Source organism: Centruroides sculpturatus, unplaced genomic scaffold (assembly GCF_000671375.1).
Source record: "Centruroides sculpturatus isolate CEXI.00-Female unplaced genomic scaffold, Cexi_2.0 scaffold41, whole genome shotgun sequence".
In the NCBI taxonomy this organism is placed as follows: Eukaryota; Metazoa; Arthropoda; class Arachnida; order Scorpiones; family Buthidae; genus Centruroides; species Centruroides sculpturatus.
Genome location: NW_019384983.1, coordinates 440,215 through 456,501, shown reverse-complemented (window position 1 = coordinate 456,501; position 16,287 = coordinate 440,215). Strand labels below are relative to the sequence as shown.

The following is a 16,287-nucleotide window of genomic DNA, read 5'->3' as shown; positions in this document are numbered from 1 at the left end:
TACTAGATAACCCGTAAAAAATTTATATCTATTTATTTTATTATTTGTTTACGAATTCCTACAATAAAGAACCAGCGCGTATCGCTTGATAAAAGATTGGCGTGTAACTTAATGAGTAGAATTTCAAACATAAATGAATTTTAAATGTATTATAAAAATATTTATTATTTTAAAATTTTTTATAATATNTAATATAATATATTAAAATACTTTAAACATATATTTGTATTTTTTTCCCCAAAAACGAAGCACGAGGACATAACGTCACATTATACTCTGTGTAACGTCATAGGTGGTCTGTGACGACGAAGGAGTATGTTTCGTCCTCGTGTTCAGTTCTTTCCTCGGCTGGTAAGAATTAAAAAAAATATATAAAATATTAAGAAATGTGCATGATTATAACGAATACACATTACTCGATGTAGACTAATGCGATCATTGTAATAAAATTAATAATAAAAGACTTTTAAAGTCTTAAACGTACAGTACATATTTACTAGACCATTATGTCTTTTTATTCACGAAATTGTTTAATGCAAAAAAGTTAGATATTAAAACCTTATAAGAAAGTTTAAAAATCGTTATCCTATAAAATTTTCATAAGCAATGTAAAGCAGAAAGAATTTTAAGCAGGATTTTTAATGAAAATCAGTAGTACAGTACTAGATATAAGTGAAAGGTAAGTATGAATTGTGAACTCTATAGATCTTACATTTTCTTTTTAATTTTAAGATACCGAAATTTGTTACCAAGTCCAATGTAAGAATACATCACAGAGTAATTTTGGGGGGCTGTATCTCACAAAGGGTTTCTCATAGAGGTATGGTTCCTTTGACTTTTTTGTTCCTATGAGTATGCTCTACAGTTCTGTTAAGGTCTCAAATGTATCATTTGGAGCTTGAATTGAGCCACTAGAAAAATCTAAATTAAATCAAGAACTGTAAGAAACCTTACAGTTCTTGATTTAATTTAAGAAGAACAAATACATATTTTTGATATAAGATACATATATTTTGTGTTTCAAAATCCTTACATCAACTAGGTAAGAACAATTTTATTGAAATATCAACATCAATATTTGATGTAGTGCCATATATTACACTCATTGCTATAAAAATTAGTGCACTAAGGAATTGTCATATTGCTCTGAAACTTGGCAAGCAGATATGGAATTGATTAGTTATAGCATGGTGGCTCATTGCATAATGCCAGCAGTGGGCATTAAAGTGCCCCCTTGGCCTATAAAAAAGTGTGCATAGGCTCCTGTCTGTAGTTTACCTGTTGCAGAGGGACACTGTATCATTAGAGATACCTTTACATCACAATCAAAGGCCAAATGAACAACTAATTTGAATTTGAGAGGGGAAGAAACATCAGGTTGAGAAGCTGGATGGTCATCTTGCCAAATAGCCCACCACCTAAGTCATTCTGACAACACTGAGGAGGTGTTGAGACCAGTGGACAATAGAGACCTTGCCAGGCTCAGTATGTCCTTGGCAGACCACTAGCAGAGAGGACTGCCTGGTCTTCTGACAAGCACACATACACAACTGACCATATCATTGTTTGCCATCCAGACACACAGGTGGTGCCATCATAACAGTCCCCTGTGTCTGTCTGTGCCATTTTAGGCACCTGGGTGAGGAATATTTGGTATTGCAGCAGTTGTTATGTGTGCTTTCATCAACACTATCCATTGTCACCTCCATTTTGAGTGGTGTGAGCAAATGGAACTATGTTGTCTACAGCAACAAATCCAGATTTGATATATTCTCTTAAGCTCTGTTGGTATGAACTGTGTTTCATGAGGACCAGTGTTCTGGACTTATCTGTTCTGGTGAGAATTACTCCGTTCTTTCGCATCCATCTAGTAGTACGACTCAGTTTGTCCAACAGAGCTTAAGAGAATACATTGATAATACAATGTGCGAGAAAGAGAATGACGATATAAATCCAGATTCAGTTTGGGCACTGATGAAGACCATGTTTATGTCTAGAGATTCTGTAGTGAATGCCTCAATCCTGCCCACATTTTACAGCGTCTGACTGCTCCCATAGCCTGTATGATGGTCTGGGTTTTTTTTTCTTTAATTTTCTGCCTTGTATGCACTAAGCGGGCCTCTTATCAAAGCCCATTATGGGTTTAGCCAGGCTGACAATGAGGCTGTTGGTGAGGGACAGAACTTGATATATCTGGACAGACCACCTCCTGAAAAATTTCTGGGAATTTTTCAACCCATCCGGATTCAATCCTGGGTCCCCAGAGCAGTATGCTGCCAGAGAGTAGTCAAGGTGGTAACCTGGACTGCTCTGCCATCAGATGATGGTCTGAAATGCTATTACATAAAGACAGCCAGTCACTTCTAGTAGTGATCCAAGAGACCATGACAATCCAGTGGTATGTCAGTGGTAGTGATATCCAGTGGTAGTGACATCCTGCAGCCAAATGTGATGTTTCTCTTGGCAGATCTTCCAACAACCTTTTCCTACAGGACAATGTTCGACCACACACAGCAATGGTGGCACAGGACTTCCTCCACCATATTGCCTTCCCTTATTCCCTGGTTCCCTTATTTGTCACTGATCAAACATGTCTACCGTGTTTCCCCGAAAATAAGACATCCGCAGAAAATAAGACCTAGCACAGGTTTTGCTGAATTGCGAAATATAAGACCTCTCTCTGAAAGTAAGACCTAGCGAAGTTTTTTTTTAGTCCTAACGGTCATGGACAGATGGTTGAAAGTGGCCATTGGCTTTTTGAAAGTACAGCCACTGATTGGTCAGCAGACAATTACGCCACACGGCATGATTTGCATAAGACTATGGCTTGGGAATCACAGATTTGCATAACGTTACGGCTGGTGATGGCTAATTGGTCGGCCGGGAATCACACCACATGACATTTGCATAGTTCTACGGTTCAGTAAGCACTAATTGGTCATCGAGTCCGATGTTGACGCTATAAAAACGCGACAGTTCGACACACCGGATATACGTCACTCTCGTCTAAGTTCGATTTGGGAATTTTTTTGTTCAATAATAAATGTAAATTCTTCTTCCTGGAAAAAATAAGACATTCCCTGAAAATAAGACCTAGCGCATTTTTCAGAGCAAAAATTAATATAAGACACTGTCTTATTTTCGGGGAAACATGGTAGGATCATTTATTCTTAAGCCTTTGTGTCCTTATTATACAAATTTATTATTTGTATAATAAGGACATAAAGGACAGATTAACTAGGACAGATTGTATTACTAGGACTTATTATATTGATGTCCAAGTCCTGCAAAAAGAGGAAATGTATCCAGAGAAAAAAAGGAAAAATATTGTTGGCCTGATTTACCTGTACACAATTTACACATTTTGTTTTTCTTTTGGACCATTTGGTCCCTCATCAACAGATACTGCCACCATGTGATTATTTTGGTCACTAATAACATCAAAATATAAAAATAACAACATAAAAAAATCCATATTATGTTTCCAATCTTGTATATATAAATCAATAATTTTAAAAGATACATATTTAAAAAACGGAGGTTGTGAAATATGATAATGGTCCAGACAAAGGGTAGTGAGGGATATGTTGGTTTTAAGAAAATGTTTTCACAACCCCTTTTTTTTAAATATGTATCTTTTAAAATTATTGATTTATATATACAAGGTCAGAAACATAATACAGATTTTTATGTTGTTATTTTTATATTTTGATGTTATTAGTGACCAAAATAATCACATGGTGGCAGTACCTTCTGATGAGGGACCAAATGGTCCAAAACAGAAACAAAGTGTGTAAATTGTGAACAGTTAAATCAGGCCAACAATAAAGATTTTTCCTTTTTTCTCTGGATACATTTCCTCTTTTTGCAAGACTTGGACACTGGTATAATAAGTTCTAGTAATATGATCTGTCCTAGTAGACATTTAAATAATAAATATCTAGGATCACTTGGGATGCCAAGTTTTGTAAATTTTTATGATTTATATATTAATATTTTTGTTATTTTTTTTTATGTTGTTTAAGTTTATGTAATTTAAGTAATTTATTAAAGCAATAAAACTTTCATATATTATTATTATGTTGCATGAATTAAAAATCCCCAAGATTTGCTCTTGGATTTTTCTATTATACAGATACTGTGATATATTACAGTCAAAACATTATAGAATACTGTTTAATAATAGTGTGTGATAAAACATGAAAGTAGCTTCTTTTATGTTTTATCATATTCAGTATCTGTATTCTATAAATTGGATTTTGAAGTTTGATTATCCTTGTTCGAATAATGAAATTAATCTTTTTCAAGTTAATACAGAAATATATTGTGTGTGTGATATGTAGAATTATTTATGATGAATTGTATTGCATTCTTTAGTTTCATATATAAATGATATGTAGAGAATACAAAGCAACAATAGATCACATACTGAACTATTTTCTTTAATTTCAGAATTTTTATAGAAAATTGTAACAGAGTACAGGTAGCCCTCGGTTTATGCTGGCTCAATTTACGCCAATTCACAATAACGCCGTTGTGCAATTTGCCTGATTTTCCCTATGCCAGACTGATTTTTATTTCAGTATTGACGTATTTACTGAGTCGCAACATTGTACATTCGTTAAAACAAAGATTTTTATTGAATATATTTATTTTTTCTGTTTAATATTATTGGGTATGTATACATTTGCATTAAATTAATATTAAAATACTAAATGTATAGGTTCCCATGAGTCAAGTTATTAAACTTAATAGTCCAATAAATGTCTTCCAAATTCAGAGTGCTAATGAATACAAATAGTTTGTATCCCGTATCAGTTCGTTCAGGAAAACACCTTACGATGCAGTAGCACTTCCGGTGATCACAAATTATCATTAGTGAGACAAAATCTACTTCTCGTTGACCAGATATCTAACTCTACGGTGCTACGGCGGCTGGTGGTCAACCACTCAGTGTCTCTGCTCGTCTGTAGCTCTATTTCGGGTTAGCATATCCTTTCAACTATGGAAAGTTTACAGTTGAACTTTGTGAGTTAGACAATGATTGGGAGAGAAGTGCAAATGTAAAAAAATTAATCACCACATCCATTTGACTATATTCTGAAATTATTAATGAAAGAAAACAAAAATCTAAACAATTACAAATGGATACTTTTTTCCAAAAAATGTGAGAGATCTGAAACTTTGAAATATCATTTGTTTTTCTTAAGATTTTTTAATAAAAACATTTCACTTTATTTCATTATAAAATACATTTAAAAAATTAAATTTATAATATATGTATTTTGTATTATATTGTATTAATAAACAAAATTATTTGCTTATTTTTCACTTATGTAGAACCTAACCCTATACCTCACTGTAAATATGGGTTCATTTTGTGCCGGCTTTTGTAGGAATGGAACTGCGGCATAAACTGAAGGCTACCTGTAGTACATTTAGAAGTTTATTTTTCATGAACTACAGTAGAGCATCGATTATCCGACCCCCGATCAACCGTCACATCGGCTAACCAACTGCGTTAACTGATAATTGCATTAACAGTCAAAATTTTTCTTAGCAGTTTTTCTTTGGTAAAGATAACTTTCGTGCTTGGAAGCAGTACCCACAAAATTTTTACCTGTATATTTTCTACATTTTGCCTCCAAGCATCAATCATATTTTTACCAAAGAAAAACTTCTAAGAAAAATTTTGACTGCTGTCTAAATTATCATAAAATTTCACTTGGCGTAATTTTTTTATATCTCAGATGTTTTTGTTTGCATTATTAATTTAAAAGTTGAATTTTTCTGAGGAATATGATTAAGTAATATTACTAATTTATTAATAGTTAATATAATTTTCAAGTTACATTTCACAATTATTAGCATTATATTTTCTTTTTTCACAGTTGTAACAACAGTTTATATTTGATAACATTTTTTCACAGAATCACTGTATCATGTATTAGCTATATTACATTCAATATATTTTGTGAGATTGTACAATTACATGGCTTTAAAATTTACCCAATATAACATCAATTTGAATAAAATATTAGGCAAGAAATATACATGTATAGTAGAATAATACAGCTGTCCCTTGATAGTCTGACGTTTTGTAATCCGACATGCTCAATAGTCCAACGCACCTCCTGTCAAGCTACCCGTCCCCGTTCCGTGTCTGCTTGCACAGAAGCCTGTCGCGACGTGAATCTTCCCACCCAATTCTTACACGATGACACACATTTCGTGTGTTTTCCGTGAGCAGTTCTGTTCGAACAGTTGGAGTAGGGAATATTGTAGGCTACTGCTAACAAAACAATGCCAAATATGTAATCACTTTCGGTAATCCAGACAATTTTGGTAGTCCGACACCCCTTTGGTCCCATACCTGTCGGATTATCAAGGGACAGCTGTATAAGGAAAAAGTTCCATGTTTATTTTTAACAAAGTTATGTATGAATGGGTGATCATTTAATTTGAGGAGCAAAATCTTGTTTCAAATGCCATCTTTGGCATATTCCACCCATTTGTTTTTCTCAAATACTCTCCCTTAAACCTCACAGATTTTTTGCCAATATTGTACTCATGCATTAAAAGCATCTTGAAAACCATTTTTTGCAGTGTGCAAAATGTCATTGTAGTTAATATTGTGTAGCCAGTGATTACTGTCATAGGTACCAAGATTCTTTATCCACTTTACTCCAGGAGTTAGCATCTTTTACTTTTTGTTGCTTTCATATCTGATGAAAGCAACAAAAAGTAAAAGATGAAAATGAAAAAGAAATATTTTGCATTTGATGATAAAGCTTGATGATTTTCAATGATAACATTGCATACTGTCAAGAAATGGCTTTCAAGACACTTAATGCATGGATAAAATGAGTGCAAAAATGTGTGAGGTTCAAAGGAGAGTATTTCGATAAAGATAAATAGCCATAAGATTCTGAAGATGATATTAAAGCCAAGTTTTTATAACTGTCCATGGAATCAAATAATCATCCCTCATATATATGTGAGTAGAAATATTGGAAATAAGTATTTCCGTCTGTAAACAAATAATTTATCAATAGAAGAAATAATGACAAGAAAAAGAGAACTAGAGTGACTATATTTTGGTTGTGTGATTTTGGGAAATAATTTTGTTAAACGTTGTTTTGTTAACCTCTCAACGCTCACCTGTTTTTAATTATAATGTAATTAAGCATAAAAAAATACTTAAAACTGAAAAAAAAAACGAAAGAAATGCGTTAATTTTGAAGAAAAAGCTTCAAATTTTATTTTCCTTTGTCTCGCCTTTCTGTGAAATTTGACGTTTATGAGTCATTGTTTACACAGCTGGATGACCTTGAACACAGCTGGAGTCGGATTTCCCGGGGCATTCTCAGACGTCTCGGGAGGAGAAGGGTTTAAAGTAGGGTGAGCACGAAATACCCCTATATTTTAAAATATTTTTAAAAAATTAAAAATTTTATTGCGATTTCCGACCCCCCCTAATCAATTAAATTAATATAAAATAAAATATATTAATTAAAAAAATTTAAAAACTTTTGCAGGTCGTTTTTGACATCAGAAACTAGCTTTAAATAACTTTACCGAAGTAAAATTAGTGCGCTACAACTTAGGAACCATGAAATAAAATTGATAAAAAACTCCCATTAAAAAAACAATTAAGCCTTAATCGAGCCTTATCAAAGGCTCATTAAAATCGCGATAAAATTTTTTCGCGCGGGCAAAAAATTTTGAAAAAATTTGGGGACTTAAAAAACATTCCAAAAATTGAAAAAAAAATTGTCAAAAGTGGCCTTAACTACCGAATTTTACGTAACGCTATGTAACATGCCCGAGTTATCTCGGGACTGGACGTTAAGAGGTAATTCTGATAAATTTGCAAATTATTTAATTCTTATGTTATTGGGCTGCAATTCGAAAAAATTGTGGACTTATAAATTTCCACTGTCTTTCCTTAATCTTGAGAATGAAGTTAGATAGATGAAAGATGAGACCAGATATGGAAATCTTGAGCAGGAGGCCCTGATTAACTATATACAAACTTCTGGTTTTGCGCTGGAAGTCACATTATTTCAATTTAAAAATTTTTCCCTGAAAGGTTTTAGGTAGATGACTGGCATGACTACTGTTAAAGGAAAAGTATGGTGTACAGGGGCAAGCCGCTACTAATTTGAGGTGGAGACCATATATTTTAAATTAAATAAATTGAAAATACAATTAAAAATTGCAGCCTGATGTCAGAATAAATAATTGTTTTTTTTCATAATATATACTGTATATATATGTATGTATGTGTAATTGTGTATACATTATGTTCTGTGAGGGAATGGCAATATTTTTACAGCATGTTTCAGTGATTTTTATAATACAGTAGTCCCTCATTATATCACTCACTTGGATATATATTATTTTTGTTTATAGTGGATGGATACATCAGTTACACTGCACCATCTGATTTATTGTTTATTTGATTTGTTTCCCTGCATGCATGATATAATGAGGAGTTACTGTCTTGTTTTTGAAATCAAACAAAAAATAAGTTATTACATTTAAGTATACTATTTTCTGTATAAATATTAAAATTATTTGTATTTGACAAAATGATGATGTACTTTTGGAAAGTAATATGCAATGTAGTAATAATTTATTATTAGAAGTTTTTATTTTTATTTGTCATTTGAATATTGGAATAAAGGATAGATTAGGATAAAATTTTGAAATAGATAAATATCTATTTCAAAATTTTATTTATCAAGAAGTTTTGTAACATATTTGTTAATGACTTTTCAATTTCATCAAGACTAATACCAGTTGTAAATGCTGAAATTAAATGTAATTTTGAAAGAAATGAGTATTTCTTTTCAGTTTTCATATAACTTGAAATCATAACTTAATTGAACTTTGTGTTATCAAAGTTCAATTAAGTTATGATTTCAAGATTATTATAGATTATTTTAATATTTAGATTAAATATCAATTATTTTAATATTTAGATTTAATATCAATTATAGATTATTTATAATATAAATTATATTTGAAGCTTTAGTTATTTAGTAATATGGTTTATTTAGAAATATAGATTATTCTTTAATTTTTATGAATTGTAATAAAATAAATCTGTATTCTTGAAATTGTTATCAATTTATAAGAAATTTTAATAATCAACAGTTATAGTGTTAGTTTTAATACTTATGTTTTATTTATATGTTATATTTCATATTAATAATAGTAATAAAGTGAAAAAATAAATTATGCATGAGATACCAATTGTGTCCTGTGTTCAAATAAATATACATGACAGAAGGGAGGTTCATCATTGTCAAAAAACAGAAGGGTTTTTTTAAATTAATTATACCAAGGGCTAAAAGCAATCTTTTAATAATTTTGTTATATTTGTAGAAGGGTTTATGATTGCCATATAAGATCAAGTCATAAATATAAGAAACTATAGGCAGCACATTTTGTCTTTTAAGACATAACCATAACACTGACTACAAATCATACAAAACACCACATTGGGTTAAAAACTTTTAACATAAACTGATTACTTACAATGCCATAATGAAATAGCAAATACAACTTCCAAAAGCTGAAACATTTCAACAAACACGCTTGATACTGTTATCTACTTCACTTCCAAAACTGATGTAGATTGAATTTTAGAAAAAAATGAAAGAAAACAAACATTTTTGTCCATGTTAATGACCCTTATTGGGTTACAAAAACTTTTTACATTATTAAATAAACTTGCACATTTGATAAAAGAAATTTTTACAAATGAACTTTTTACATAAATTTGAACAAAGTTAAATATTTGAAATTTGATAGTCATTTCAAATGTAACTTTTGTAAAAAAGCTTATTTGTAAAAATTTCTTTTATCAGATATACAAGGTTTTTTAGTACAGTAATGTAAAAGAATTTTTGTAACCTGGGGAGCAAAAAACATTTGTTTTTTTTGTTTTTTCTAATGTTTATTAAACATTAGTGCTGGAAGTAATACATAAAAGCATCTAGGGTGCTTGCAAATATAATATCAAAAGCTTTCACACAAACACAAACTTCTACATATCTAGGAAATATACTACAAATATATAACTCATATGGTCATAGAAAACAATACAAAATATACCATGACTTAGCCATAATCATAGACAAAACAATACATTACAACAGACCAGACATTATATTCATTGACAAACAAAACAAAATCACATACATCATAGACATACTATACCAAACCTCTAAAATGCACAAAATACACTGAAAAAATTAATACAGGTAGCCCTCGGTTTACGCCACAGTTCCATTCCTACAAAAGCCAGCACAAATTGAATCAGCGTAAAATGAACCCGTATTTACAGTGAGGTATAGGGTTAGGTTCTACATAAGTGAAAAATAAGCAAATAATTTTGTTTATTAATACAATATAATACAAAATACATATATTATAAATTTAATTTTTAAAATGTATTTTATAATGAAATAAAGTGAAATGTTTTTATTAAAAAATCTTAAGAAAAACAAATGATATTTCAAAGTTTCAGATCTCTCACATTTTTTGGAAAAAAGTATCCGTTTGTAATTGTTTAGATTTTTGTTTTCTTTTATTAAGAATTTTGGAATATGGTCGAATGGATGCGATGATGCCCCTTTTTTACATTTGCATATTTTTTATCTGACACAATAACCCTCCAGTAAAGTTAAAATTTATAAACAGTTTCACAATTGGCGACTATTCAGTTGGCGCCAATAACACAATGAAAAGTTTCAGTTCTTATCTCCTGTACTTGTTCGTTGAGAAGACACCTTACGACGACCAATGTTGGCTAGCAGTAACGCTTTCTTTGCTGTGGTAAAATTCAGTCAGCAACATGGATTCAAACTCGAATTTTCATGCTTTCACGTCAACTTTATATAGTCATTGTCAGCCAGCGAATCAGTGGCTATGCTAATCATAGCTCTATATCAGGTTTGCCACATCGCATGATGTTCTAGCCAACGGTAGATGCATGTGTCACCAATTCAAATTTAACTGGTCATGTTCCTCAATGAACTCTCCTTGACAGCATTCATTACCAGTTCAAATTGACCAATCATGTTCATTACATGATATCACTATGACACCTCCTTTATTCTTGTATACATGGGTATGTAAACATTTAGTATTTTAATATTTTTATTTATTTTAATATTAATTTAATGTAAATGTATCAAACCTAATAATATTAAACAGAAAAACTAAATATATTCAATAAAAATCTTTCTTTTAATGAATGTACAATGTCACAGCTCAGTAAATACGTCAACACTGAAATGAAAATCAGTCTAGTGTAGGGAAAATCGGGGAATTACACAGCAAATTTCGCAGCGGCATTATTGTGAATTGGCATAAATCGAAGGTTACCTGTAAATATTTAGAAAAAAAAAAGCATCTCTGGAGAATGGATAAGGTTCTTATTGTGTCTGTAGTATCATACCACACATAACATAAAAGTCTTGAAACAATAGGACTTCACACAAAAGCCCATAAACTACACTACAGAAGGCTGCTATACTAAACATATGTTCATGTAATTAGGAAATTCTTAAACACAGATACATATATAAACAGCACATAAACAAAATATTATTGTTTCTATAGTTAAGCCTTAACTTTGGTTCTGCATAGCACTAAGACCCAGTGCATATTCTAATGTACTACAACTGAAATGTGTAATAGGAATTTTGAATTGTGCAATTGGAATCTCATATTTGTGCAGTAATTAATTGTTGAATTCTGTACTTTATAAGTATTTTTTTCTTCTGGTTATGTTAAAGTTAAAATATTTACCTAAATTATGTAGTGTATGGTAAAACTTGGCCAAAATGTAACCTGGAAGAATAAAAAGGAAACCAGCCTAAATAAAAAAAAATTCTTTGGAATGGAGCGAGTTTCTATGTTAATAAAAGAACCTATTCAAAATAGAAACCTGTCAAACCAGAAAAAATATTCGGTACCATACCATTCCAGTTTACACAGGTTTTACTGTATATTTTATTCAGCCCAAGAAAAAGAGGTATGGAAGGAATGTTGACAGGATTTATCATTTATATTGAATGTATACAATAGACATTTTTTAATGTAGCCACAACATTAATATTAACATTTCAACTATAATCCATTACCACAGTGCACTTACAGTAAATTATATCACATGCAGATGCACAGTGCACACTGCATAAGTCTAGCAATTAAGATTGGTGATTGAAATTAATAAATAATTAAACAGATATAAGATTTATCTTATTGTCCTTATTTTTCATATACAGTAGAATCTTGTTTTAATGGATATCTCAGGCCACTAAAAATCATTATATTATTCATGTATTATGTGTAGTATCTTGAGATCTCTATTCTTTATTCTTTAGAAACACATATGTTACAAGATCATACATTATGCTATATGTGTGTATAACAAAACTGAAAGAAACTGTATATATGATAAGCACAAAAAAGGGCAAGTTACATATGCTCATTAACACGTCACTCGACTTCACAATTTGTTAAAAATCTTGTCCATCTTGGTTTGTTTTGATACTGCCTTGCTGACTTTTGGCACTTGCTAAACAATTTCATTGTAAATCAGTTAATTTGAAATAGATAGCAATAATGTTTGCATGCAAACACAAATTTTAGAATGAGCATTTGAGTAATTTATTTGTTTTTCATAAAAATAAATTTATAATAGTTGATTAGTGAAAGCTAAAATCAGCTTGATTATGATAAATATAATGTTAATATATTAATTTGGCAATTATTTTATGAAAAAACCATTCTTCTTTCAAAATTTTGGTAGCATACTAAAACTTCTGATGTAATATACATTGGATATTAAATTTTGTATTTAGCAGTACAGTTATCTTTCTTTTTTGCAAAAGTTTTCTGTAATACAGTGTATATGTTAGAATTTTGATTTTTACATTTGATATCTAAAGTATTTAAGGTAACTTCAAAGAACTGTCTGTTGTTTTGTAGAATTTTTCTACTGACAATTCTTGGTATGTGTCAATTTTTCAGTATCAAAAATAAGGTTGACTGGAAAACTTGTCAATATTTTTTCTTCCTATATATAATGGAACACAAAAAATAGTATTAGTCTTACTATAGAAAATTTGTACTGATTTATTGAGATTTTTTTGTCTTACATTTTCCTGGAATTCAAGGATGAATATTTTTTATACCATATTTTGGCATGTCTGTCTATCTGGAGGAGACTAGAAAATCAGATATTTCCATATGGTAAAAACTGGCATGCCAGTTTACAAGTAATGTCTTGATGGACATTTTACCTCATCACATAAAATGTCAGATAAAACTGAATGAAAACTGATGTTCACACTACATATGTTTTTTGCTTCCGTCTTTCTCTCAGTTTCATTAAAACCATGGATGAAGCATTGGTTACTTTAAGCATTATTTCATTGTCTAGTGAATTGAGAACAAAAAAGTTGCTCATTGCTTACAATGGTATAGAAGATGGGATTTTTTTTTAATAACTCTGCTATATGGGCACTAAGAGGGCCACTTTTAGCAAGCCCATTACGTGTTCAGCCAGGCTCATAATGGGGTGGTGAGGGAAGGGGCCTGACATATCCAGACAAACCACCACTTGAAAAATTCCCGGGATTTTTTGGACCTGTCCAGAGTTGATCCTGAATCCCCAGAGTGGTAGGCTGCCTCCTTGACTATTCAGCCATCCAGCTATTAATAGAAGATGGTTGCTCGAGAGTGGAAGATTCATTCATGTGAATTTGCTTCACGATTTACGTTATGAACCTGAAGATTGGCGAAATTTTTTATAAATGGATATGAATACTTATATGAAATTATTATTGTTAGTTACCAGAATGACACATACTTGATTCTTTTGATCTCTATCACTGTAATCTTTTAACTTAACTTTCTATGGGTAAGGATAACTATGATATAATTCAATGAATTCAGTAAAAAAATTTCATCTGACCATTGCTGTAAGTCCTACATATCACTGTGTAAAAGACCATTGAAAAGGAAATGAAACAGAACAATTATGTTCTGTATGAGTGAAAAATGATGAAAGACTGAGTGAAAATGTCAGTCGAGACAAATGTGCAACTACAAGTTAAGACATACTTGAAGATTTACCAGAAAACAATGCTCTAGTTCAGGGATTGACAACCTATGGCATGTGGGACAATTTTCAGTGGCACTCTGAATGAATAGAAATGTAGCAAAAATTATATTTTAATTATTAATTACACATTTAAATTGACCTCATAGTTCAGCAAAGGCCGTGGTGCATTAAAAATGAATCTCTTGTTTGTATAGTTCAGCAAAGGCCATGGTGCATTAAAAATGAATCTCTTGTTTGTATATTTCTATTACAGATTCTGTTTACGATCCTTGTCTCCATTTACGTGTTATGCAAGCACTTCACATGTAAGAACATACAGTAGAGCGTCGTTTATCCGAATCAATTGGGTTGGGACTGGGGTTGTTCGGATAACTTATTTTTCGGATAACCAATTATGTACGAAAAAATATATTAATTTATCCCGTGTTGAAATTTTTATCCGTTGCGTGTCGCTTCGCATTGAATTTTCATCGATGTTAAGCCTAACGAAGACTATTGTATCGTTAAAAATTATTTTTTTATTTTGTACAAACAAAATAAATATATTGAAAAATATAAAAACAATAAAAAAATTATACTTCAGAAGTTAATTTGGTATCAAAAACGTAAAATATTTGAGTAGCCGAAGACATAGCCAAAGATTACAGTGCCACAACACTGGCAAAAATTTAAATTTGTCGACTGGAATTCCTTCGGATAACCGACCTTCGGATAAACGACACTCTACTGTAATTCAATTAACAATTTCAAAATAATACATTTTTGAAGTCAGTTATAACCAGACTAATTTTGATTACATATATAACTAGCAGACCCCGTCACACGTTGTGGCTCAAAATGTATCTATTATAAATTTATAACACTCCCCCGTGGGGGGAATTTTTCGAAAAATTTCTTCTTATTGTACATTCTCTTGACGTACCTTACTAAAACGCAATCAAAAACGCAAAAACCCATCTAAAATAGTATAAATAGAAGCAGAGTTCTTTACGGTAAGCCTTAATCCCGTCCATCTCCTGGTGGGGAATTCGACATGTATATTATATAAAAACACGTGCATATTCGAATGCAGCGTTGTGTCAGAATTTCAAAGGAATCGGTAGGAACAAATGAACATTACATTTTTATTTATATAAATAGATAGAAGATGATTTGCTTTAGTTCATTTTCACAGAAAAGCATAATGCCTCACAGAAAAGCAAACTTAGGGTGTCGTACTCGTAGCGCCATCTGTTGGACATAAAAGCCTTAACCCTAGATGATATAATTTAATTTATATGAATGTTTAACGGAATAATATACAGTCTATGTCAACCTTGAAGTTCCATTCTAAATATTGGTGAAAGAATTTTTGAAATTGAATGAGTAGTTTCGGAGATTACCTGCTGCAAACAAACTTACATACAAACATTACCTCTTTATAATATTAGTATAGATAAACTTGGTAGAATCATGTTGGCACTCGGAATAACACTATAACTGATGTTCAGCACAACACCGCTGAAAGGTTGTTGACTCCTGTAGCCAATCCATTTTCTACGACACCATCTGTCTTTATTCATTTCAATGCCATTATGTGCAGCATACTGGTCTTTTCACAAAAATATGGTAATAATTTTACACTTGAAGTTTGTTTTCAAATTCTGTAGAGAAACACACCTTGTTATTTCTTTGTTTAATTGAAAAAACATTTTTTATCATCACTTCGTGGTCATTCTCAAGTCATGTATCCAAGATATAAAATAGGAGAAATTTCAAAATATTTGGATGGTATATGAAAATATATTTTGATGATATATAGAAAAAATTAAAAGAACTTAATAAGAATTGTTCGAAGTTTTAAGGTTTTATCAGATACAAAAATGAATTTATAGAATTCATCTGATAATCAATAAATAATATCTTTGTAGTTTTAGTTACAGTAAATATCTTTAATATAATACTGTAGTTCTGTATGTGACTATAGAATAGGATTTATTTTTAAATATTAATCTGTTTATTAAATGTTTAAAAACTACATAAAGAATAATAGAAATATGATTGATCCTATTTTTGAGCAAAATTTAATATTGCATAACTTGAAGACGATAATATGTTGATAAGACTAAATGTCTAAACTGATGTACAAATTCAACAGA

At 31.0% G+C, this 16,287-nt stretch overlaps 1 protein-coding gene across 3 annotated transcripts in view; it reads left to right on the top strand.

Annotated features, from left to right (window-relative positions):
* The first annotated feature begins 280 nt into the window (after nt 1–280).
* The window catches only part of LOC111632862 (acetyl-CoA acetyltransferase, mitochondrial-like), a 34,870-nt gene continuing 18,863 nt past the window's right edge, over nt 281–16,287 (top strand). For 2 of the 3 annotated variants that reach the window (XM_023377386.1, XM_023377385.1), the window contains exon 1: nt 281–351. In XM_023377386.1, coding sequence (XP_023233154.1) covers nt 316–351 — 36 coding nt within the window. In that variant the 5' untranslated portion in view covers nt 281–315. The other variant, XM_023377387.1, reaches the window with a different exon arrangement.